The sequence below is a fragment of the Oryzias latipes genome, chromosome 16 (assembly GCF_053564925.1).
Source record: "Oryzias latipes strain Hd-rR chromosome 16, Olatipes_Hd-rR_3.1".
Taxonomy (NCBI): domain Eukaryota; kingdom Metazoa; phylum Chordata; class Actinopteri; order Beloniformes; family Adrianichthyidae; genus Oryzias; species Oryzias latipes.
In genome coordinates this window covers 3,594,019-3,618,878 of record NC_136252.1, presented here as the reverse complement: position 1 = coordinate 3,618,878, position 24,860 = coordinate 3,594,019, and the positions used below count along the sequence as shown (strand labels likewise).

At 40.8% G+C, this 24,860-nt stretch overlaps 1 protein-coding gene across 1 annotated transcript in view; it reads left to right on the top strand.

Annotated features, from left to right (window-relative positions):
• The window catches only part of LOC101174169 (myelin basic protein), a 95,927-nt gene that overhangs the window by 18,777 nt on the left and 52,290 nt on the right, over positions 1 to 24,860 (top strand). Inside the window, exon 2 of the mRNA XM_023964330.2 lies at positions 24,214 to 24,272. Within this exon, the coding sequence (XP_023820098.1) occupies positions 24,214 to 24,272 (59 nt within the window). The remainder of the gene's footprint in view (positions 1 to 24,213; positions 24,273 to 24,860) is intronic.

Here is a 24,860-nt window from a genome sequence, read left to right as displayed (position 1 = left end):
AACACATCCTGGTTTTAAAAAAACAACATAACTTCTCTTTCATTATTTGTGGAGATGTTGACTTCACATCTTCCTAAAGCTTCTCTCCTTATAGAAACAGAAGTTAACATTTCCAAAACAGTTTTTTTCCCCATTTTGTGGAAACTTGAATATTTTGGTATTTTTGTGTCCATGCAAAGAGGGAAGAGAACAGTAGCCTCTTCATGTCTGTGCCTGTTAGTCATTGTGTCACTCCATGGAGGCTTATTCATAGAGTGAGGCAAAAAAGTATTCATTCAGCCACCAATTATGCAAGTTCTTGTACTTAAAAAGATGAGAGGTCTGTAATTTTCATTATAGGTAAACCTCAACTATGAGAGACAAAATGGAAAAAAAACAATCCAGAAAACCACATTGTCTGATTTTTAAAGAATTCATTTATATATTATGGTGGAAAATAAGTATATGGTCAATGACAAAGCTCAATTCAATACTTACAATAACAGCAGCCAAACATTTTCTGTAAATCTTCACGTTTTCCCAAACTGTTGCTGGTATTTTGGCCCATTCCTCCATGCAGATCTCCTCTAGATCAGTGATGTTGTGGGGCTGTTGCTGGGCAACAAAGACTTTCACCTCCCTCCAAAGATTTTCTATGGGGTTGAGATCTGGAGACTGTCTAGACCATTCCAGGACCTTAAAATGCTTCTTATGAAGCCACTCCTTCGTTGCCCGGGCAACGTGTGTTTGGGGTCATTGTCATGCTGAAAGACCCAGCCATGTTTCATCTTCAATGCTGATGGAAGGAGGTTTCACTCAAAAATTGACCATTCGTGGCCCAGTTCATTCTTTACTTTACACAGATCAGTCGTCCCGGTCCCTTTGCTGAAAAACAGCCCCAAAGCATGATGTTCCCACCCCCATGCTTTACAGTAGGCCTGGTGTCCTTTGGATACAAATTAGCATAGTCCTTACCAAAAAGTTCTATTGTGGTTTCATCTGACCATAGGACATTCTCCCAATCCCCTTCTGGATCATCCAAATGCTCTCTAGCAGACTGTAGACGGGCCTGCACATGTACTGGCTTTAGCAGGCGGACACGTCTGGCCCTGCAGGGTTTGAGTCCCTGGGGGTGTAGTGTGTTACTGATGGTAGCCTTTGTTACTTTGGTCCCAGTTCTCTGTAGGTCATTGACTAGGTTCCCCGTGGGGTTCTGGGATTTCTGCTCACTGGTCTTGTGGTCATTCTGACCCTACGGGGTGAGATCTTGGGGGGAGCCCCAGATGGACGGAGATCATCAGTGGTCTTGTATGTCTTCCATTTCCTAATTGCTCCCACAGGTGATTTCTTCACACCAAGGTGCTTACCTGTTCCAGATTCAGTTACTATTGTAATCAAAATGATATTCCAGTTTACCAAACTTTGTAAAGGTTTTTGTTTGAAGAAGTATTTCTTATTTGCCTTCAGTGAGCATTTAGTGCGTTCACCTACCCACTGTGACCTTTTGGAATCACAGGTCTGGCCTTAGCCAAATGCAGAGATTCACTATTTCCAATACTTTTAAGAAAAATGTTGTCTCTCTCTTTCTGAATTAAAACTGAAAAACATTCCCAAGTTTTTTTGTTGCCTTGCATTGGAAGGAAGACTTTGTTGTAAATAAAAGTTTGTTTCTTTCTCTGCACACGCTTGATCAAGCAAGCAGCTTTATTACTCTTTAAAAAAAAAATTCACCATTATAGCTGGTCTGGTGCCTTTTCTCCCTAAAAGTAGCATTGGAAATCTATCAGACCACCAACTCTCACTCTGATCATCCTTTTTATCTACCGTATTTCCCGGACTATGAGTCGCACCCGAGTATAAGTCGCACCAGCCCAAAAATGCATTATAAAGTAGAAAAAAACACAGATAAGTCGCACTGGAATATAAGTCGCGTTTTGACGGGAAATTTATTTGTCAAAATCTGAGACCAAGAACTAATAACTTTCACAACTTCATATGACACAATCATAGCAGACTGTTTATCTCATAATTTCACAGTAATTCTTTCTCATACTTATTTATTTATTCCTTTCATGAAGCATCATTGGCCAACTAATACTCTGTTTTCATCCTGTATTTGTAGAAACAGTTGTCATTTTTATTGCATTTCTGAATCTATGAAATCATTGGAAAATAGAATATTATGTTTTTAGCCTTCAAGATCTTACTGTAAAAAAAAGTTTGCTGATTCTCTGAGTCTCTTAACATACTCTTAACACTTAACATACCTCATACATCAAATTGACCCAGGAACATCATCTCTGTTCCTCACAAATGAACATAACAGGAGGGTTAACAATGTAATTATTTCAATTTATTTCTAATATAAGTCGCTGCGGAGTATAAGTCACACCCCTTGCCAAACTATGAAAAAAAGGGCGACTTATAGTCCGGAAAATACGGTATTTTACAAGCGTACCCAGTGGTCTTTTAATTATGGTTGTTCTGTTTTTAGTAGGGCTGGGTGATTAATCTGTTTTATTGATTTATTCAAATTTGTTGTTTTAGATGATTTCATTTAGGGAAAGTGAAGATTTTATTTCCCCAGCTCTATGCTCTCTTGCACTTCTGTTGTTTTGAGTGTTTTGAGTACAGTCAGACCGCCGGTCTCTTGCAAAGCGCAGATGTGAAAACAGCAGCTGGCATAGAGGAGCTACTTCCACGATGCTGAGATATTTAACCCACCAGCACACACGCCGTGAGAAGCGCCCCCACCCCTGTAACTTCTGCTAGTTGCGTCTGTGTAGCTTTTAGTTAAAGATTTTTGACAGGATCCAGAAAGAACCGGAGGATAAACCTGTTGGACTTACAGCAGTACTGGGGTGTCGCTAGACTCTGATAATACAATGCTAAATCCCATCATGCTATGCTAACTAGCTGTTCCGTGTGTCGCCTTCATGTGATCACGGACCGGTTTAAAGTCGCACTATATTTTCACGTAGCAAACTTGAAGCTGTGGTGGATAAATACAACAAGTCATAGAACATTTATAAAAACTGTATTATAGAAATATGAGTGGCACTTTGGATGGATTTTTTTTAGCAGTGCCTTTGTAACATTATAGAGCCGGTGTTGAGCTGAATCCAAACACGATCATGTTTTTAGGCTGTTTCTGTTCTGTCAAAATGAATCAACTGGAGGCAGAATTAGAAAAAAGTGCTTTTTCTATCAATTTGCTCCCCTTTAATATATCTTCCTTGTTTTCTCAGCAGGCAGGTTTGAATCTGTCCAGTGAGTTCAGACTCCAGGTGATGGACTGAAACCCCTCCTCTCATGCGGCGTTTTTTAACAGGAAAACACAAAGAACTTAATTGTGATTGAAAACCAAACATTTCGTAGACGGCGTGAAATATCTACCAGCCAACTAGTTTGGTGAGTCAAAAATGAGATTTTGGTCTCTGGTTGTGACTTCAAACTTGGAGCATCAAACCACAAACAGCAAAATCCGTTTCAAGGCTGTTGCTACCAAAAAGGTTCTGCCGAGTGCGTTCTCGTATTCCTCTTTATGAGATGATCAAGCTAGTATGGGCGAACCGTTTCGGTACGGCAATTTCGGTTCCGTTCACTTTTGTAGCTTTTCGTTTTTTGTTTTTTTTTGCCCCCCCAATTGTATTAACTTTGCACCGAGACAGAACTAATTTTAACCGTGGGTTTCCACAGAGACGCTATGTTGTGTAATGAGTGTGTGCTGAAGGGTGTCTGCCAATGACTTGGTTTCTTGCAGGCTCAGGACCCAAAGTTTCCTATAAACACAGCACAGGTGGCTAGCACAAACAAAAATCAGTCGTTCTGTGATTTAATTGTAAGACAATGTTCAAAAGTTATATAAATATTCAGTTATGTCTCTTGGCTTTGGTGCTTTTATTTTTCTTCTCAGATCCGCCCATAGATTTGCCTGACACTAAAGTAGCCTAGCATGTTCAGCTAATGCTAAAAAAAACTGTCACAACCCATTTCCTGTTTTAGATACCATTGTATCTAACTCTTTGCATCACGCCAAGGAAAGTAGGAGTAGTTCACTTGCATGAACAGCTAGATTTTACGAGCCACAAAAAACCAATATGGCCCTAAGAGGAGAGGATTTGAAATAACCCGAGGTAATGGACTATTTAGTGAGATATAATTGTTCATCCGCCCAGCAGTCTCTTATTGAGGGTTAATGGATTCTCCCAGGTGCTGGCCTCCACATGCAGCAACCCTATAGCAGCTTTTATATACTGGCTTTTCAATAAAACCATCAAGCAAAACTCTCTGAGATTTGTGCTTTAGCCCACCTGGCAGGTTGCAGCAGAATGTACAACTTTTCCTCGCATCGTACGCTGTGTTTTGAAATTACAGGGGTTACATGAGAAAGTAACCCCTGCAGTAAAATCACGTTTTCCTTTTTTTGGACCAAATGTACTGCTGTGAGGTTGTAGTTGCAGTCCTGAATTACACCTCATGCCTATAGTCTTTCCGCTCCCCTTTTATCCATTATGCAATAGCATTTTTCTGCAAGTTCTTGCAGGAGTTCTGCTTTGATTGCATAACGTTTGTAAAGGAAACACGCAGGGAGGTTTTCACATTCAGGCGCACACAGCCCCAGCGACATCTCATCACATCAAACAAGCGGTAAAATCCCTCCATGTATGCTTTCCTTTTAAATAACTACCACTATGATTGTCTTTACATTGCATCATCAAGGCTCTTATACTACTTTGTGCACCTACTTGGTGCTGCTGGAAGCTGCATTTACCTACTGCAATCAGACATGCAAATCAAGCTTTCTTCTTTGCTGCTTCTCACAGTGTTTAATCTGTTTGAGAAAGTTTGTAATCAGTCTGACTTGGCTTCAAACCAAAGGAAGGTAATTAAATGTCCTCTAATCAAAGGTTATCCATATCCTGAGCATCAAATAGTCTTTGGTGATGGTGGTTGTTCAGAAGGATCTTCATTAGTCCTGATGTTTTCCTCTTTGTAAATGTAACAAGACAGTTTTTGCCACTTTAAAAACCAACTACAGTAATCACCATGGTACCCAAGCAACTGCAAAACCTTGTTTATTTAGATAAGTCAGCAGCAGACGTGTGCTGTCAGACCTGAGAGACTCGAGCTGAAGGCCAATAGCTGACATAAACACGGAAGACACAAAGAGCCTTGGAAGCAATCAGCCGGGTCATGAATGGATCCCAGACTGATTGGAGAGCCGGTAAAAGAGGCCTGGAAAGAGCTGATGTTCGCTTTCACTGCCGGTCAGCATCCTTTCCGTTGCTTTGTTGGCTTCATGCAAACACATTAGATATTTATAGAGAAGGCAAATGCCCAAACACAGTGGAAGAAAACGTCTCATCTGTTTCTATACTCTAGTGTGATAGTCAGTCCCAGTTATGGCAAAGTGGATGAAGGAAATGTAATGTCCTGACTTTGTTCTGATGCCATGTCCACACTTTGGCTGGTAAAAGCTCTTCGTTCAGGTAGGATGAGTTCATGTTGACATTAAGAAAATCAATTCTGCATATTGCGAGGTGCGTGTATTTCCCAATAAAACATGTTGCACATGGAAGAAGCATGTTTTCTGATATTTTCATGGGTCCGTCATCCAGATTACACATTCTGCATGAATTTCCACTTCTGCAGTAGATGGTGAAGCCCACCGTTCTGGGAGAATCTCTGAATGTTCTCATCCGCTCAGACATGGAGACGTGATTACCGATGCTTTTGTAGAACAGAATAAACCTGATCTTTCATCATCCGTGTCTTCCATGCAGAGCAGATGCAGTATGCGCTTCATTTTTCGTAGCGATGAGACTAAAAACCGTTTATGGTAGCTCCTCCCACACACAGCAGAAGCATCAAGTTTATGTACACATTTTTGGACAGGCCTCTAGCAGTCAATTTGCTGCATGCCGAAATAAAGACAGAGGACGTGAATTTGGCAAATCCCATTTGATGTGAACGCAGCATTACATGTGTCATTCCATCTACGACTAGAAGGAAATGATTCCATTGAATTATGAATTAAGTCTGGTCATTCTGATCAATATTATTATTATTTTCCAGCTGTAAGAGTTTTGGCTGGACAGAGTGAGTGTGAGTTATTTTCAGAAAGAAGATAAAGGGATCAGGCCTATTCCTGCTGTTTAGAATACCACCATATGCAGAAGCTGTTCTGAATGTAAAACATGGTCTAATTAATAGCAGATCAAAAACTAAACGCTTCCAGATAAAATGGATGGTTTCCTTTTTAAAGATTAAGTTTAATCTATAAAGATCATTTGAAACTGTCTTGACTGACCTTAGACATTGTTTTTAACATGATGAATCCCGCTTTCCAAAGAATTTGAGATAAAAAAGGGTCCGATTGGTGGATTAAAGGTAGATTGATTCCTGGTATTATGAAAGCTTCTAGAAACGAGGCAAATAAAGCCTCCAGGTCAAAATGATGATGTCTTTAATCATTTAAACTGAGCACTTTACCACTGTCATGGGTTAAAAACAGAGTTGGAGGAAAAAAGCCTGGGCTCTCAGCTGAAAGTACATTCACTTGTGTTTGTAAAGTGAGACCGCTTTACTTTGGAGCCAGTGGGGTTGATCGTCACCCCGCCGTTATTTGGAGGGCTGACCTGGGTCCAGTTACTGTAGTGTAAAAAACATTTCAATCTAAAAGTCAAAGGCTGCATAAAACCCTTCAAACACCAGTGTTTGCACTGTGGATTTATAGCCTTTTTTGGATTAAAAAATGTTTTTGCAACATCAAGTGCATGATCTCTCTTTGGACTGCTGTGAACGTTGCTAACTAAGCCAGCTGGCCTGCACGTTTTGGCTTGTGCCATTAACTTGGGACCCAAAAGCTCCCAAAGTTCTCCAGATATTCAGTTATTCAACAGGAATCATTTGAAGATCAGTCAAAGCCTGAATTAGCAGCAGAAGGATGTCTTTCTGTTCTTCCTAGACAGGCCTCCATATGGGAAACAAATCTGGGAGCTCATGTGAAATCATTGGTTCATGCGTGCATCTGTGCTCTCCTCTCAGAGACTTTTCTCAAACTCTGAACTTCCCGTATCTGAGCAGAGTTTCCAAAACAAATCCCAACTGTGTGGCAGAGAGATCCTGGATCAGCTGCTGAAAAATGCCCTGTTTTTGTTTTACCATTTCTCCTCCACTCTGGAAGCATTTGTGGCTCATATTTCAAAATAAAAGTAAAAACCAGAAATGCTTTTTCATTTTCAAGATGAAGCTGCATTTGTTGACTAAAAATTAAAAAGAAAAAGCAATCCACCAAAATGCTTTTTCATTTTCTTCATCAACACTGCTTATTCTGTCCTTAATTAAAATGATAATGAAAATGGTATTTGACATTTCATTTTCAAAAGGTTCTCTGGTAAATGTGTAGCAAAATTCATTTAGAAATGTCTAATTTGAATGCTTTTTTCATTTTCACAATGTAACTGCATCAAATGACTCAAAATGAAAAGGAAAAATCAATACTTCAAAATGCTTTTTCCTATTCTACTTAAACACTGCTTATTCTGTGATATAATTAAAGTGAAAATGCAAAGAGGGAATTGCATTGCAGTTTTCACAAAGGAAATGTCAAATACTATTTTTTTATCATTCTAATTAAGTGACAGAATGAGCGGTGTTGAAGAAGAAAAAGCCGTTTGGCGGATCAATTTATCCTTTTAATTTTGACTCAACAAATGCAGCTTAATTTTGAAAATGAAAACGCATTTTCGGTTTAGACTTTTATTTTGAATTAGGAGACATAAATGCTTCCATGGTTTCTTAGTGTCAAAAGGAAACACCCAGTGATTGGAAACTAGGTTTAAAAAGTAGGAAAAGTTGATTTAATTTAACATCTCTTTTCTTGTCTGCAGCAATTTCAATCTAATCCAGTTTCTTTTTGGTTGACCCTCTCCACTTAGCTTTTATGAGGATTCAACTCATTTTCACCAGAGGACACTTCAGCACTTTGCTTTTCCCTTAGAGGACTCTTTGGAACTGTACCATTATATTAACATTAAATTAATAGAATCACTTTAAAACTGGGCTCTTAACTTCTAGTTGCTATTTTAAGAATCTGCCAGTACTTTAGGCCTGCATGGTGGTGCAGTGGTTAGCACACGTGTAGTTTGAATCCCAGCTGGGTTCTTTCTGTGTGGAGTTTGCATATTTTCCAACCTTCTCCCACATCCAAAAACATGCTACACAGGTGAGCTGGTAGCTTTAAATTGTCCCTCGGTGTGCATGTGAGTGTGTTTGTGCGACGCCCTGCAACAGCCTGATGACCTGTTTATTCCCTACAGCAGGGTGGCTCCAGGGACCCCAAAGAGATACTGCAGGGTCTGAAGATGGATGAATGGTTAAACACAGATTCTCACATGTTGAGCGTGTAGTTCTTGGGATTTTCACCTTATAAAAAAACACAGATGGATTTACAGTGAGGGTTTGGCACTTTCTTAAATAGTTCCTTAAATGTATCTCAAACATTAAACTAACTTAACTTTCTTTTCCTAAAGTTTTTTTCTTTTTCTTTCTTTAAGATAATTTCCTCTCTACAGTTTAGTTTTCTGATCTTGACCTGTTCACGCCTTATGATGCCAATTTGTAACTTTTCATTGAATCCAGGACTCCACCTGAGCAGAAAGAACAATCTCAGGTATTTGTTCATATAATTGGAAATTTTCTTTCTGCACGTCCTCCATCATCAGAAAAATATCACAACAATGTGGTAAAACCACCAAAACCTCAGTTTTTATTGGAGTGTCTCTTTAACGTTTATAAAACAGCTAAAAAAACAAGGAAGTTGAGGGAACCTTTTCAAATGTCAGCCTCCAGTTCACACATTTTCTTTCTCTAACTGAATCATTCAACTTCACTTTTAAGTAATTTACGCATTCATTTTTGGCTTTCAAGAAAGGTCCTATATGTCCAAAAGAGGCTTTTACCATCTTTAAACTCTTTCCTTTTTTCATGGCCTCCATTTATTTCCTGGAGTTGTGGATCTGAAAGACCTTTTACAAAGCTTCCATTCAAGAAGAAAATGATGGAAGCCTTCCAGTGTTTAGAGAAGCAGTCAAGTCCTGAAATTATAGACTTCCATCTGGCTCCCAGACCTCGTCCATCCCCTTCAGACAGGACTGTGACATGACCTGAGCTGTGATGGGAGTCCACCTGTCCTCCTGCTTTTGTCTGCCAGCCAATCAGAGAGCCCCAAACAAGAGCCGACTCTCATCCCCGCCGTCTAAACGGGAAGCCACAGCACGTGTGGAAAACCCACTCTGATGTCCCGCCTCTTTTTGCCTGTCCCAACCCACATTGTGGAGGAAAAATGCTGCTGCTGCTGCAGAAACTAAATGAGTTTCCATGATCCACCAAACCAGCCACCATGCATCAGGACCTTTATGGGATGCTTCAGGATCCTGGAGCAGTGGGAATAAAATGCAGCCAACGTTCAAGTCTAATAACACAGCTTTGAAGGTAGAAACAGTAATACTCAGGAAAAAACCAAACGGAAAAGCTTTTAAATCCTCAAACAGGACAGAAACATCTCTATTTTTTGGTTTATGTAGCAAAGTGTTGGACATGTTAAAGGTAACAACACGCCTCCTTCAACGTAAGATCTTTCCTTAAAAACTTCAAATGACCTCCTAGGGGTCAGGAACTGATGTTTTTTTCAAATCTTTTGGCTCGTCGGCTAATTCTTCTACAGTGGAAGGATGCTGCCCCCCCACAATGACACACTGGATGCTGATGTTCTGTTCCATCTCAACTTATGTGATGAGAGGTGCAGAAAGAACCTTTTTTCAGACATGGAGGCCTATTCTGGACTTTTTCAATCAGCAGTCTACAAAGGTTCAAGACTAACTTCAGTTTTCTGCATCTGTGGCTGTTTTTGTTCAACCTTCTCCATGTGTGGCTAATTTGTTTGTTGTATCGCTGACAGCAGATATAGGGTTTATGTAACATAACTGTAAAATAATAATAAATATTAAATACTAAAAGTACAATCTTTCCTTTCTTTATCTTTTATAATTTTAAAAGTCTGCTGCCGCATTCAGTTCATTTCAAAACCAAAATCTTTGCATAAAATGTCTTCAAGCTCTTTTCCAGCAGGCGGATTCTCACTGAAAAAAATAGAAATAAAAAAATCATGGAAAAGATTTCCACAAAATGTGATTTATGTCTTTCAACACGAGGCAACTGTGTTGTTCTACTTTGTTTGGGTCAACCAACTTGACTTAAGTTTGTTCAACTCAATGTTTTCACTTCATTTAGACCAAATGTTTGTTTAACTTCTGTTCCATTAGTTTGTGTGACAGGAAAACTTTAAGTCAATTCTACTTTGATTCACATTTTTTATTTTCACTCTATGATTTTACTGAACTCACACAAGATAAAGTTTTGTCATTTCCTGACTTTAAAACAGAACCTCTAACTTTCAGGGGGGGGTTGGTCATCATCCTCTCTCTCCCTCTAACTCATGGTGCAGACAGAAATAAACACAACAGGTTAAATTACTAGTTAAAACAGAGTAAAACAGCTAGACAACAAAACACAGGGACAAAAACTCACTCTTAACCCCCATCTGCCCCGTCAGGCAAAAGGGAATGGTATCCCACGATTCTTTGCGTTGCCAGATCTTTTGAGACTTTGACACGTGTTGTTTGAACTTATTTCAGTGACGTTGGTTCAATATCTAAAAATTAAGTAAGAAAGACTTTGTAAGGTTTGAAGTCATATTTACTAAACACAGCTATGGCCATCCTAGAAACTGATTTTATTGGAGTAAGAGCCACATGTTGTGGTTGGGGAACTTGTACAAACAGCCTGTTTCATTGTTTTCCGGGTATAAGCTGCAAATGAAAAGCAGCAACAGCTGAGTTTCAGGTGAGCGACACAAGCAGATACGGCAACACATTCATTCACATACATGATTTCCAGGCTAAAGTCACTCTCAAACATTTTTGTGTCGACATGTTGACTCTCTAGACAAACAGAGAGTGAAGCTGCAGTTTTCTGTTTCAGCAGCAGCTCTGCACTGAAGAGAGGACACTTTCCAAGTTGTTACTGAAATAAACAGTCTAAATGTAAAACCATAGAAGGCATTATCTTCAACAATACTTACTGAGCTTCCATTTAGAAACCAGACAAAAGCCCCGTTGGGCTCCAGGTTTCAGTCAGGGCCAGAAAGTGACATCATAAAGCAGGATTCCCCGCAAAAGTCACAAGATGGTCATCAGATGTTACAGAAAACCCCCAAAGTTCTGCTCCCGTCATATTTTGATCTATTTTTAAAGAATTCCCAGTGGTCAAAATCAGAATACCTGTCATTGTCCAGGACATTAGGAGTTTATTAAATACCTCTGAGTTCTGTTAGCGCAAAGTAAGCTTGTCGCCACTTCCCATCATCCATTTGTCAACACTCTCTCCTGCTAGCTTAAGCCCCTCACACCCCCAACCTAACATTACTGCTGCAACAACAATGACCAGCAAGATCAGAACGATCCAGCTGTAGATTTGTGATCCCAATTCCAGCTCAGACCAGGAAAACAAAGATGTTCATGGATCTATTTGTCCATAAGTGGAGGCATCAGAATGGAGCAGAGCAGGGAATTTGTGGTTTAACTATTGTAGCTTCTAAATAACAACTACAAGCTTTTTTAAAGTGCATTTATTTCGTCTGATCCTAATTCATACTCATTCATACTCAGAAATGCACGTTTAAACCTAATTTTCATTCAATAGGTTCTCCATCACGGGAAAATGCAACAAGAAAATGTTCAAAACGCCATTTTCATCGGAGCGGCTCGTGAGAGCCAAACGCTAAATAAACCTTAAGTCACAAAATCCCAATAACATTATTTGCTTTTTTCATTTCAATTGACAACATTTTAAGATTAGGCCAAAAAAAGTGTTTTTCAGGCAGACCGAGTTAAAATGTGTCAATAAAAGGTTATTTTCACTTATAAAATGGTCCAGTTCAATACTCGATTCTGATTGGCTGCTGGGTGTGCATTAAAACCTGATAACCGGACGGTGAAAAAAGAAGTTCCGGTCACCTATCTCAAATCTTCTGTATCACTGCGCCGGCTTCTTTAAAACCACCTCTTGCTTCATCATCTGGACAAAAACAAGCGGTAAGAGGAGAACTTTCTCTCTGAACTGATGCTTTATTCAACCCATCGGCACAATCAGCCTAGATATATAGCTGAATCTTGACTGCAGCGGTGGTGCTGCGCGACGTGGACTATACGTTACGTGATGCGGCGCATCAGGAGAAAGAAAAGAGATCCAAATCGGAAAAAAACAAGAATTCAGGCTTCCACGGCGTGCGTTAAAAAGTAATAAACGCATACTTCGTCGGCCATTAACCCTTACATAATATATTTTACTATGGTTGTAAATTAATGTATTGGATAGTTTTGATTTGCAGAAAATTCTTTTAAAATAAGGGAATAAATTAAAAAATGTATTTGTTAAATGTAATAAAAATTTGGATAATAATTCAAAGACTTATCAATTCCAGCATTTCGGAATTTGATGTTTTAATGAATGATGAAAAATGAAAAAAAATTCAATTCATCATATTTAATGTTATATATTAAAACTCGAAATTACTTATAAATGAAAAAAGCTGTTTCAATGAATTGTGTCATTTTACTGTCTAGTCCTTTAAAAATATAGTTTCCATTTGCTATTGTTTCTTTCTCAAAACTTTTTACTTTACAATACTTTCTGCCTTTTTATCTTTCAGTTTTGATGTGTGGCCAAGAGCTCTGAAAAGAAGAAAAGTACACTTTCAGAAATACATCAAAACAGGGACTATCTTCTTATGTGATCCTGAGGGCGATCTGTCGCTCTGAGCATTCTTCTGCTGAGTTCAGGCATCCAAACCTCTGTGTCAACCTGGAACAAAAAAAGTGTCCTTTGAAATCCTGCTAGATGCCTCCCACCTTCTCTATTGTCTGAATCTCATCAAAAACAGGGTCACCATCACTGAAAACTGTACTGTAGACGCAGTCGGTCAAAACAAACAGATCAATACCTGAATCCCAGCGGCTGACGACACCTGAGAGATTTTCTTTTAGAGTTTTACATCCACAATTTTACTTCAACATTAAAGAAGTTGTAACAGAAAAACCTAAAACGTCCAAGCACTTTCAAAGTTTGTTCTAACCATGTTCTAATCATTGACCGTATTTGAGAACTGGACTGAGTGACCCCCCCCCCCCCCCCTTTGCTTTCCAAACAGGAAGTACCCGCTGACTTCAAGAAGCCAAAATCCTATACTTCTATGTAGAAATAAACAGCTCTTAGTCAGTCATTCTATTCGTCAGAATAGAAAAAAGATACCTGTTTTTTCATGATTTTTTTTCTTTATCACAAGTTATTTAAGCTATAAACTGACCAATCAGAGTTTTTCAATGAAAGTATTTGGTCCAATAACCACGGGTTAATTGTTTGAGCGGTTCTCTCAAGCTGGCTTTAATGCGGTAGGGGTGTGAACTCTAGCCTGATTTTCTAGAGTGGTTGCCATAGAAATGTTGACTAAGACCGACTCGGACCAATCACTGCTTACTGACGTCGTCTAGCTCCAACAGGGTGACGTCCATATTGCAAAATATTGGCAACGTCATTGACCTCATTCGGTTGGAGCCGGAAGCAAGTCATTTTCTAGTCCAGTTTTCCCATAATCAATGGTTCAAACTCAAGAGAAATTTTCTGGCCAATGAAGGACCTTGATACTATTCAGCTAAACAAAGTGAACTGAAATGTTCAGCCGAGTTTCACAGCTAATCACCTAAATCGTCAAAACAAGAGCCAGTGCGTATGCTTGTACAGCACTTTCCTACCGTCCTTGAAGAACCAAGGCACTTTACAGTCACAGTCCCATTCATCCATTCACACACCTTCCACCAGAGGCAAGATGGGGTTCAGCGGCTTGCCCAGGGACACTTTGACACATGGGCGGCTGGCAGGCAAGATAGGAATCAAACCTGCAATCTTCTGATGAGAGGTCGACCGCCCTACCAATGTCCCATGCCCCCATGACATTCCATGCATCAAAGTCAAAATCTGGTGAGTCTTCTGTGGAAGGACTATAATGGTTTCAGAGAGATGAGTTAAATATGCTAAAGCTAAGTATTCAAAACATACGACAGAATGTGCATCTGAGAAAGCCTGATGGGTTTACAGGATCGCCAGAGAAATACAGTGATCCCTCGCCATTTCAGGGTTCATCTTTTGAAGTCTTGCTATTTTGCAGATTTTTGTCTTTTTTTCTAAACAGTGCACTGTGTTCTGCATCCTGATTGGCTGTTGACCTTGGCAGTCAATCTTGTCTGTCCGGGTCTCCTGTACAGAATGCATACAGCTTTCCAGATTCACACCATTTTTTTCATCCTGGGCAGATCTTTATTTTCAATCTATAATTTTGGACTTATTTTATACACAAGTTTAAACTTTGAGAAACAAGACAGAAAAATGTGAAAAAGTTCATGTCTGTCTGAGTAAAGTGTCCAGGTGTATAGGTGTAGAGTGTGTAGTGAAGGGTTTCACAGCCTTAGAATATCTGTACTACTTTACTGGATCTGCTTTAGTGGCGTTTTGGTAAATCCCAAGATTTACAATCCAAAAAAATCTACAAACTGAGTCTGACATGATTCTTTATTTTAAATATGTTGTTTTTCCACAAATTCAGTCTAATTTTGATCATTGTTTCATTAAATACTGGCAGATTCTTAAAATAGCAACTAGAAGTTAAGAGCCCAGTTTTAAAGTGATTCTATTAATTTAATGTTAATATAATGGTACAGTTCCAAAGAGTCCTCTAAGGGAAAGCAAAGTGCTGAAGTGTCCTCTGGTGAAAATGAGTTGAATCCTCATAAAAGCTAAGTGGAGAGGGTCAACCAAAAAGAAACTGGATTAGATTGAAATTGCTGCAGACAAGAAAAGAGATGTTAAATTAAATCAACTTTTCCTACTTTTTAAACCTAGTTTCCCATCACTTTTCAAATGACATTATTTATTTCTAAATGAATAATCAATGTTCCTATTTGTGTTTTTTAATTACTGATTGAATTTCCGACTTAAACCCTGATGTTCCTCTTGTAGTTCCTGATAAATGTTGGTTTTCTTTCATGAGTGATAACTGAACGCTCAGAGATGAAGGACTAAATCTGAACGGCTTCATTAGTTGTGAAGGCTCTCCAGCTCTTTCATGCATCGCTGCTGGACTGGAAATAATCCTGATGAAGACGTCATCACACCTGCTGAGGATTCACTGTGAGAACTGAAGAAGCAGCTTTTATGTGGAGATGAGCAGATGAAGAATGCCCCATCCTTTCATTACAACATCACATTTTCAATACGCAAAGGTTTCAATGAGCAAAGCTGAGAGTTATTTTAAACGGTCCTTCCCATTTATTGTTGACAACTTTAGACTTACAGTCTTTCTCAATCCCTCACTTGTTTTTGTTCATGTTTTCTTTGCATTTGCTCCCATTTATAGATGCAGAAAAACCCGTTTGGACACTGTTAAATGACCGTTTTTGAAGGAGATTTGAGAATCTAGTCTTCTGGACAGATAGCTCTCCTGTTTGCAGTCAGTCAGTGGGTTTCATCAGATTGTCGTCATCTTTTTAAGCTCCTCCTCCTGGAACCAAAGTGACCTACAGCGTTTCTGAAGCAACCCCACAAAACCCTAAACAGAGTCGAGGCTGGTCATGAAAACGTCATTTTTACGCTCCTGAAGAAACAAAAACTACAGCTAGATTAGAGATCTTGCTTTTACTTTGAAGACGTTACTTTCTTTGAAACCAAATATTTAATGTACTCCCTAAAAATCAGTTTTTCTTCCATGGATTTGATCCAAACGTCCCTCCAGAGTCATGCACACACCACATCAATACAGCATCACATGTGAGGAAGAGTTTTAGCTGCTGCTCCAAACCATTTTCTGCAGCTTCTGAGCTCCTTTCTGGAAAGAATAAAGAATAAAAATGTGCAGGGAACTTTAGATCAAAGTGTTTCCTTCTGTTGGAGAGCCTTAAAGCTGCAGGAAAATCCTGCATCCATGTGTTCAAATGCAGGTGAGGCGCAGTCATCAAGAGATTGAATAAAAAGCTTTTACAGCTGCAAAAGCAAGAGTGGGAACATAAAGAAAGGATGTATTACTACTGGAATCAGCAATGACACTAAGTAACCCCGTAGAGGAGAAATGCTATAACAGGGCGTTAATCCAGGATTGTCAGCGGCTGATCCAGGATCTCTTCCTGTTGAGTCACGTATTGTAGATCAGATCATCCCAGTCTTGTTCAGGCGTTCGATCTTCTTCCTATTGTTCTTTGACAGCTCTTTGGTCTTGGTCATGGTGGAGAGGTTGCTGTTTGACAGCTTCAGGACGTTGACAGGTGTCTTTTACACATATGGAGCCACTAATACAGGCAACGAGTGGAGGATAGAAGATCTTCTTAAAGAAGATTTAAGGCCTGGTTTATGTGTCATACTGATTTGTAATTGCTCAGGTTGACTATCACAAGGCCATCGGAAAGGAGTTGCCCCAATCGCTGCACAATGTTACACAAGCTGAAGACATCATCCACAATTGGAATTTCACGCCCATAGTACAATTGCGTTCATATTGCGTCGTTTATCCTAATTATGGCTAATTAATTACAGGTTCATATTTTTGGTTTGTTTGTTGTTTTTTTGTTGGGTCTGGTGGTCTGTAGTTGACTTTTGGGCTGTAAAAACCACCAAGCCCTGGTAGAAATTAAATTATGATTCGAAGAGGTTTTTTAAAAAGTGTCAAAGCGATCTGAGTGGCTGTAAAAAGAGGAAACTGTGCAGAGAAAGCCCATTGGTGCTGTTTAAGGGACAGGTCTGCGCTGTCTGAAATGAGAAAATGAGACAATCAGGGGTTAGTTTGTGTGGGCATCACACCGAGATCCCGCGGGATCTTACGTACCACATGCACGTCCCGCGCGTAAAGGTCAGGGAGTCGTTGCAAAAGCCACAGACCCGTTTAACCCCAGTGCATGTGACTAAAGCTTTAATGACCAGTGTTTGGTGCGTTGCTCGTTACCATAATAAAAAAAAAAACACCACTTGCATTTCAACAATATATTTGCAAGATTCTCAAAATGAAATAAAAGTTTTTAAAATAGGTTAATCAAGTAAGTAAATAATATTTCAAACTTATTACCATTCATACTCAGATCCATACCTGGAAAACATGAAATTTAAAGTATGAAGTCTTTAAAGTTTAGCCTGAGAATGATGCGACACAGCAGTAGTGCTTCCAGTGCACAGAAACCATCCGTCCACCTCCGCGTAAATGAAGAATCCCACTTAATGTAGTTGACTACTCACCACAGTGTCTGCAGGCCTACGTTATGGATCCTACAAGGGTTGCTTCAACCTCATTAAAGATTCATTAAAAAAATCAGCAGGAAAAAAAGTCACTAAGTGTATAACGGCCTGAGAAAGAGAGGCGTGGCCTGAAACATGAGAGATCAATCAAATGCGCGAGTCTCACGGCCAACGGGTGAGAGTCGTAGTATTTACACCTGACCAAGACCAATCTCTGAAGTTACCTATAGAGTTATAAACTCCAGAAAGGAAGTAAAGCAGGCGTATTGACTTTGCTGAACTCAAAAATCTTCCAATAATTGGGGATTGGGCTGATCAAGCTCTTTTCAGTTGTTACCAAAGGTGAGCTTTGTGTTGTTTTTGTAAAGAAAATTATAGAATTATAACAACCAGTCAGTAAAACAAAGCACATCACAGAGAGATTCCTTAATCAAGACAAAGAATCAAATCAGAAACTCAACCAAAAGTAATTAAAAATGATCTGCAAAAGGATTGTAAAGAAGTCCAGTTTGCTTATGTTGTTGTGTAGAAAGAAAAATCTTCCAAAGACTCTCTGACAGAGAAAAGAAAAAATCCTCTCAAGAAACAACCTTCCATCTCATGGCTACTGTGCATGAGGCAACAGGGTAAAAGAAACTAAAAAGAACTGTAAGGAATGAATTCTTTATATCAAGAACTTGATGCTTCTGCAGCCAGACAAGAAGCAGAAAACTTACTGGCTTCTCTGCAGGAAGTCCCACAAATGAGAAACTTAGAAGTGAAGAGCTGAAACCTATGAGGCTGATGTTTTTGCAGCCAGAAAAGCTTCAGAAACTTTGGGGATAAGAGCAGTGGATGTGGAGTTGGTTCTCCTGACACTAGCATTATCAGACGTCAAGGTGAGCGCTGAGTTATTAGATAGATTTAGACCAGGGGTCGGGAACCTATGGCTCGCGAGCCATATATGGCTCTTTTGATGGTCTCATGTGGCTCGCAGACAAATCTTTAATTATACTTTTTTTTTCATTAGACCAGTCCTTCTCGGGCGCGATGCGATGCCAGAGGTGCGCAGTAGTAGCGGTGCTTGGAGAAAAAAATCTGCGCCAGCGCTATCAGTTACTATTATCTATTATTTCACAGAGTTTGTACCAGCCGGAAACCTGTGAATTGCCGTGCCTAAAACTGCGCGCTCCCGTCTCTGAGAAAGAGCGCGCAGTTGCGGGGACGGGATGTGTGAGGGAGAAAGCAGAGGGTGGGGCTGAGGTGTTGTGGGGACAGGCAGCAGGTGAATCGCGCAGGGATTGTAAAAACGTAAAACCCGCTATCCGTCACTCACTGCGGCGTGTGAGTGTGTGTTTGACTCCCCGTCTGCATGTGATCAGTCCGTTACATCTAAAGTACATTCAGACCATCCTATGATCACGTTTAAAGTCTCAACGCCTGCATGAAGCAGAAACTCACCACGTATCAACCAGACTAGACCATCAGCAAAACCACCACGAGAAATACTCATCATTTATTAGCAACAGCATAACGATATTATTAAAAAGAATCCACAGACTTATTGTACTTTAAAAATGTTGAAATTACATCAAATGCACACATTCACTTGTATATTTAGTTTTAACCATATTGTTGCGGACTGAGTTTAACTTGGCTGTTGGGCCGCCTTATAAGTTCTGGAGTTCATTGAACGCATCGATCAAGCAGAGATTTGATTGGCTCTCAGTTCTGTCGCTCAGCCTGTTGTAAGATAATTTGGACCAATGGGGTTCAGCTATGGGCCGAATGAGGGAAATGGGAGGGCTGGAGCGCGAGCAGGGGAATATAAAGTTGGGAGAAGCGCTCTCGTCTCAGCGGGAGAGACTTAGGAGTTGCTGAATTAATTGTACGGCGTTTGTTACAGCCTGCAGTAACCAGAATAAAGAACCTTAAAAGAGGTTAAGTCTCCGTGCCTCAGTGTGGTAAAGGGACACTACATTACTGTATGGCTCTTTCGAAATTACATTTAAAAATATGTGGCGTTTATGGCTCTCTCGGCAAAAAAGGTTCCCGACCCCTGATTTAGAGGGTCAGAAGTTTCTGCTTCAAAATGCTGTAAGTGTCGAGCCACAAAAACAAGCAAAGCTCTGTCCAAATAAAACATAGCAGACAACGATTCCTCCATGGTCATTGGTCTCCAACCTCAGAAGTCAACCCAGGACTTTGACTCCTTCCTGAAGGCTGGAAAGCAATTTAAAACTGAGAACTTTCAGCAGATTGTGAAGGACTCTGATCTGAAGACAAAACATTATAATAAAAATAACAAAACCTCTATCATTTCGGGGAAAAATACTTTATAGGCGTGAAAAAGATCATTTCAAAAAAGTCACAGCCAAAGAGGACTCCAGAAAAGCTCTACTGTGCACACGTGAGATACACAAGTACACGAGATACGTGAACGCAACCTCTCCCTCCCCAGTAGTGGTATTATCTACAGACAGTATGGGCGGTTGCCCAAGGCGCCAATTCAAGGGAGGCGCCACCCAACTGCTTGGTGTACAGAAATCTGGACCTTGGACCATCTGTCCCCTACCCCATCCCTGGTGGGGCGTGCAGGGACCTTTGCGACGGCAGCCGTGTCCCCCGGGTGCCGGTTTCCTGGGCCCGGCGGTGCTCTCTCCACACGGGGAGAGGGATCCCTGAGCTCTCTGGCAATGCCAAAAGCCGGGGTGTCTGTGTCCCTGTGGGGTGGGTTCTGGTCCTTGCCGCCGGGTGCTGGGCCTCGTCAAACTTCCAACTGTGGCCGAGCCTGGTCGGGCCATGTCTACAACAACCTTTGTGGGCCCCCTTCTCCCTGGGGTGCCCCCCTCCTGGGCGGGGGCGACTGGCCCCTGTCTTGCACCTTTCTGGACCAACCGTGGGTCTGGTGGATGGCTGCCTGGAGTGCGGAGCGGGTCTCCCTTGGGGGGTCCTGGCTAGTACCTGGGGTTGGGGCTGGGGGATGCCCAGAACCCCTGGGTGGTGATGGGGTGCTCGTCTGGCGCTGTGGGCACCCCTCTCGGGTGGGGCCGGGCGTTGGGCCCTCCTGGCGCTGCGGGGGGCTGCTCTCCTGGTTGGGCTAGGGCAGCACTCTCTTTCCCCCCATGCCTCCCTACTCGTGGCGGTCCTGCTGGCCCTGGCCTGGGTGGCGGGCGTGGTCACCAGGGGGGCGGTTGTTCTCTGCCTGCTGCCGCGTGGCGTTGGGGGCTTCTGGCTGCCGCGGCTGCTGCGGCGGGGGTCTTGGTGTTGGGATGGCTGGTAACTCCCCCTCCTTTTTACATTCCATCATCCATTTTAGAAGAACATAAACACTCAACTGAGCACAAGTGTTAGGTCACCTTTGCACAAATAGTTTGCGTGATTGAATGAAATATCTCACACTACTTGGCTTGAAGGCATAAGTATGCGTGTGTGAACAATATCTGTATTGTGTACATGTTGACATGTTGACATTTTTTCCGCTAACAGGTGTGTCTATAACATTTGAGTGTGTGTGAGGACAGGCCCTGCCCCTTTGAGATTTGTATTACATCTGAACCTCACTGTTATGATAAACATCCAGTAGCTTGTTGCTTTATGCTGCTTCATGGTTTTACCACCCTCCCCCCTCCTATGATCACCCTCCTATCCTCTTCTCTCTAACATCCCTCTCTCTTCTTCCCTCCTTTCCTTTTCTTCGGTTTTCTTCGGTTTTCTTCCGTCCGGTCCAACACAAAAGATTTTCAAAAACAATTAAAATGAATAAAGTTTGACCTCAATTACAAAAGGGGTTTATTCAGACATACCTTTGGTTTGTCAGAAGATTAATAACCCCTCTTGTTAAAGTAAAATATGTCCAACACAAGAGGCATTCAGCTCTCATCTGTCTGCCCAGCTGTTGGACAGGACAAGTAAAAAACAAAAAGAAAGAAAAAAAAAAAAAGAAATCTGTCACCATCATATTGGCGCAGGTGCCGCGCTCAGCCAACAGGGACGCGTGCAGCTCCACACGTCGCGTTCCTGTCAGCTGAGAAGGCACCGGAACGGTGTGTAAAGAAAAAGAGGGGGGGGTCGGTTCAAGTCATAGACTGTGAAAACAATAGACGAATCCAGGTGGGACATCACCCACAAGTACGTTACCTCCAGCTCTCGCGAAATGAGGCAAAGACAACTACTGTGGCTGTTGCCATAGATACAATAACACAGAGTGACTCGGACCAATCACTGTCGACCCCTTCTGTCTACAAATTAAGTAGACAGAAGGGGGGGGGGGGGGGGGGGTGTCAAGCCTGCTTTATAAAATCTTTTTGAAATCAGGCACACCGTGACATTATATAACCTACATTTATTACAGGTATGTAAAATGCTGTGTTTTTTGTTAACTTTTGTGTGAAATGGCCAAATAAAAATAGGGAACACAAAGCGATGAGGTCAGCAAGGTAAAAATTATTTAGTTGATGATAGGGCTGCACGATATGAGGAAAACTCGCGATATGCGATATTGGTAATTAATATTGCGATAACGATATAAATTGCGGTATATAAACAAATAGCAAAAAAAAACAAAAACATCATTTCCACTTCAATGCAACAGTTTAAAAATTATACTCCAACTGACCCTTGTCGACGTAGGAGGCAAACGTCAAACATAAAAGGGCTCATCTGATTGATCAAAAACGTAAACGGGTCCTTCTGATTGGTTAAATGCATAAAGGGATTTATTTCATTTGTTCAATATTTCAAGTTGCCATGAGTTTGTTTTAGTTTGGTGGGGAAGTTTCTTGTCAAGCTGGGTCGGGTCTCGCCCGGGGAGGAATTCGGTGTAGAACCGCCACTGTTCCTCCCCCTGTCAGTCATGTTAATTCCCATCTGTGTAGCGTTTGGCTGATGAAGCAGCAGAACGTGACGATTTCTTACTGGATCCAGAGAGAACTGGAGAATAAACCTGCTGGACAGAGTTTAACAGAAAGTGTTGATTTTGTTCTTAGACACTGATGCTAAGATTGTATGATGATAATGAGCTAATGAGCTGGATGAATACAACAAAGTTCATTCACAGGACATTCATAAAGACATTATTTATTAAATATAATAACGGACTTGAATCCACTGATTATGAAGCTTTATTAGCAGTGTATACATGTCCACCCCCACTCCATGGGGCCGTGTCAGACAGCCTCCAAAAATGCCTGTATGTTTACTGTCAACGATTTAATGGCAAGAATGTAAAATATTCTCATGTTTTCAGGCTTTTTTGTTATGATGTCATCTAAAAATGAATCACCTGGAGGCAGAATTAAAAAAAAAAGTCTGTCAATCATTTTCTGTAAATCTGCCCCCCCCTCAGCCTGTTTTCATTTGAGTTTACAGTTAGATGACATTAAAAACATGTTCAGACCATTTATGAAACGTTATTTTCATAACAATGTCAGAGAATAATTGTCATTCTCTTCAGCTGGTTCAGACTACAGGACTGACACAGCCCTCCTCCAACGTTTTGGAAGTTGTGTAATAGGTAAGCAGTCACAGGAGAGCAGGTTGGGGCAATCATAGTTGTCAACAATGATAGAGTACAAGTGAAGTAGTAACCCTTCTCTGCTGCTTTCAAATCAGCTGAAATCCAGGCGTCTGGATCCAAACTGTCCAGATGCCTGGAAATCTATCACTGGGTCTTAAGTTTGAACTTCTTAGTTTCCGTATTTCACAATTAGATCCACTCTCTTTATACTTGAATAAAAAGATTGCACAAAATGTGAAAAAAGGAACAAGTGGTTTAAGACATTTATCTCAAAAACAATGACTTTGTTACCACACTCTAATTGATGCAGTCACTCAAATGACCAGGTGACATTTTTTGCATTCTTTCATTTTTTTAATTCTGCTTACCCACAAAGAAAATGTTGACTTTTACCATAATTGGAGAGAAGAATAAGAACGGACTCAAGATAATAACAAGTTGACAGCTGATTGAGAAGTCTTTTGTATTGCGCGCCAAAGGATCTTTAGCACAGCCACTGTAGATTGATTAGGAAGCGTCTGTGCTTGATTGCGTGTTCTCATCAGAGATAATATCTCTTCCTGTGCAGGACATCATCAGCACTTTCTCCTCTTTCACACCAGAAATGAGCCTGCAGCTTGGCTGTTGCATAACACTTACTTTTAGCTAGAACAAAAGCATTAGGTGATCAATTTCTGAGCTTCATGTAATGGATAAACAGTTTTAATGCCAGCCACCTTTTTCCTTAGTTATGTTTCTTTGTTTTCATTGATTTTCCAGACTCAAAGTTGAGATTAAATACCAGCAGAGTCCTGCTGTTTACGGCTGTTTCATAATATATGCATGGAAATGCTGCATTTTAGAATAAGACTCACTGTTGGTGAAAAACCTCTCCGCTTCAGTGTATGTGGGTTACCCATGCATAGACTGCAGAGTTTAGCTTAAACATTTTTGTTGTTATGTGTACTGGTGATTTGCTGCCACGTGGCCTGCTTGGCACTGATTTTTGTTTTATTTTTTCAGTAATAGCGATCTTCTTTCTGGTTGAAATGCAACACATCTGAAGAGGAATGAAGCAAAGTCCTTTTCTGAAGCCCAGCCAGCTTGATTTCGATCTTTAGAGCAGATAATAGGAAGCCTTTTGGCTAAATAATCAAATGAATGCCTCCGGTCTCCTTTAAGAAATCCAGAACTTGGTATCTCTCTTTGGATAATGAGTGTGAAGTTGCACAGCTTGCTCTGCTCTGTGTTTGCAGTTTCTCCAACCGCTGCCTCTTCCTCTCAGATAAAGAAAATGTGATCTCTTTGTCATTGGCTGTCTATGGCGCTCCTGCAGCATGGACTCATAATGTCTTTCCTTACAGGCTCTGTCAACAGCATGGGACAGCAACTAGGAAAGAGGGAGTCGCCCACAAACAGCAAGGTATGTATGAGGGTGAAGATGATGAAGTCCTGGAGTTTCAGGTCATTGTGTGTGCATTCAGACATGGAGGATGTATGTTTTTGACATGTATTTTCTTCTGTCCCTTATCGATGCATGAGCTGCTTGTAATCAGCACTTTGTGCTGCTTTGCCATTGATTTCTATTGAGCTTTTCTTTTCATAGTTCACTTCACAAAGTTAAAATAACTCCCATTTAGGTTGTCTTCTTCTTTTCCTTGCCTTTTGGATCCTAACTCTTAAATCAGTGAAGTGTGAATTACGCTGCCTCAGAAACCACCTTATGGTCCTTTAACAAAAGCATTAGGTGGCAGCAAATCTGGAGCACAGCTTTGACTCTTGCTGCTAAAAATTCAATCTTTTTTCCTTTTTTATTACCGTGTTTTCCACACTGTAAGACGCACTCAGAAGCCTTTCATTTCTTATGTGGAAAAGGCCTTATAATCCGTGTAGGTTGTGTTTACTGATGTTGACGTGATTCTGAGAAGCACACAGTTATTGTAAATACACTAACGTGTAGCGTGTAGACTGTTTTCGTTTGTGTTACCAACAAGGTTGGGAGTTGGCCTAG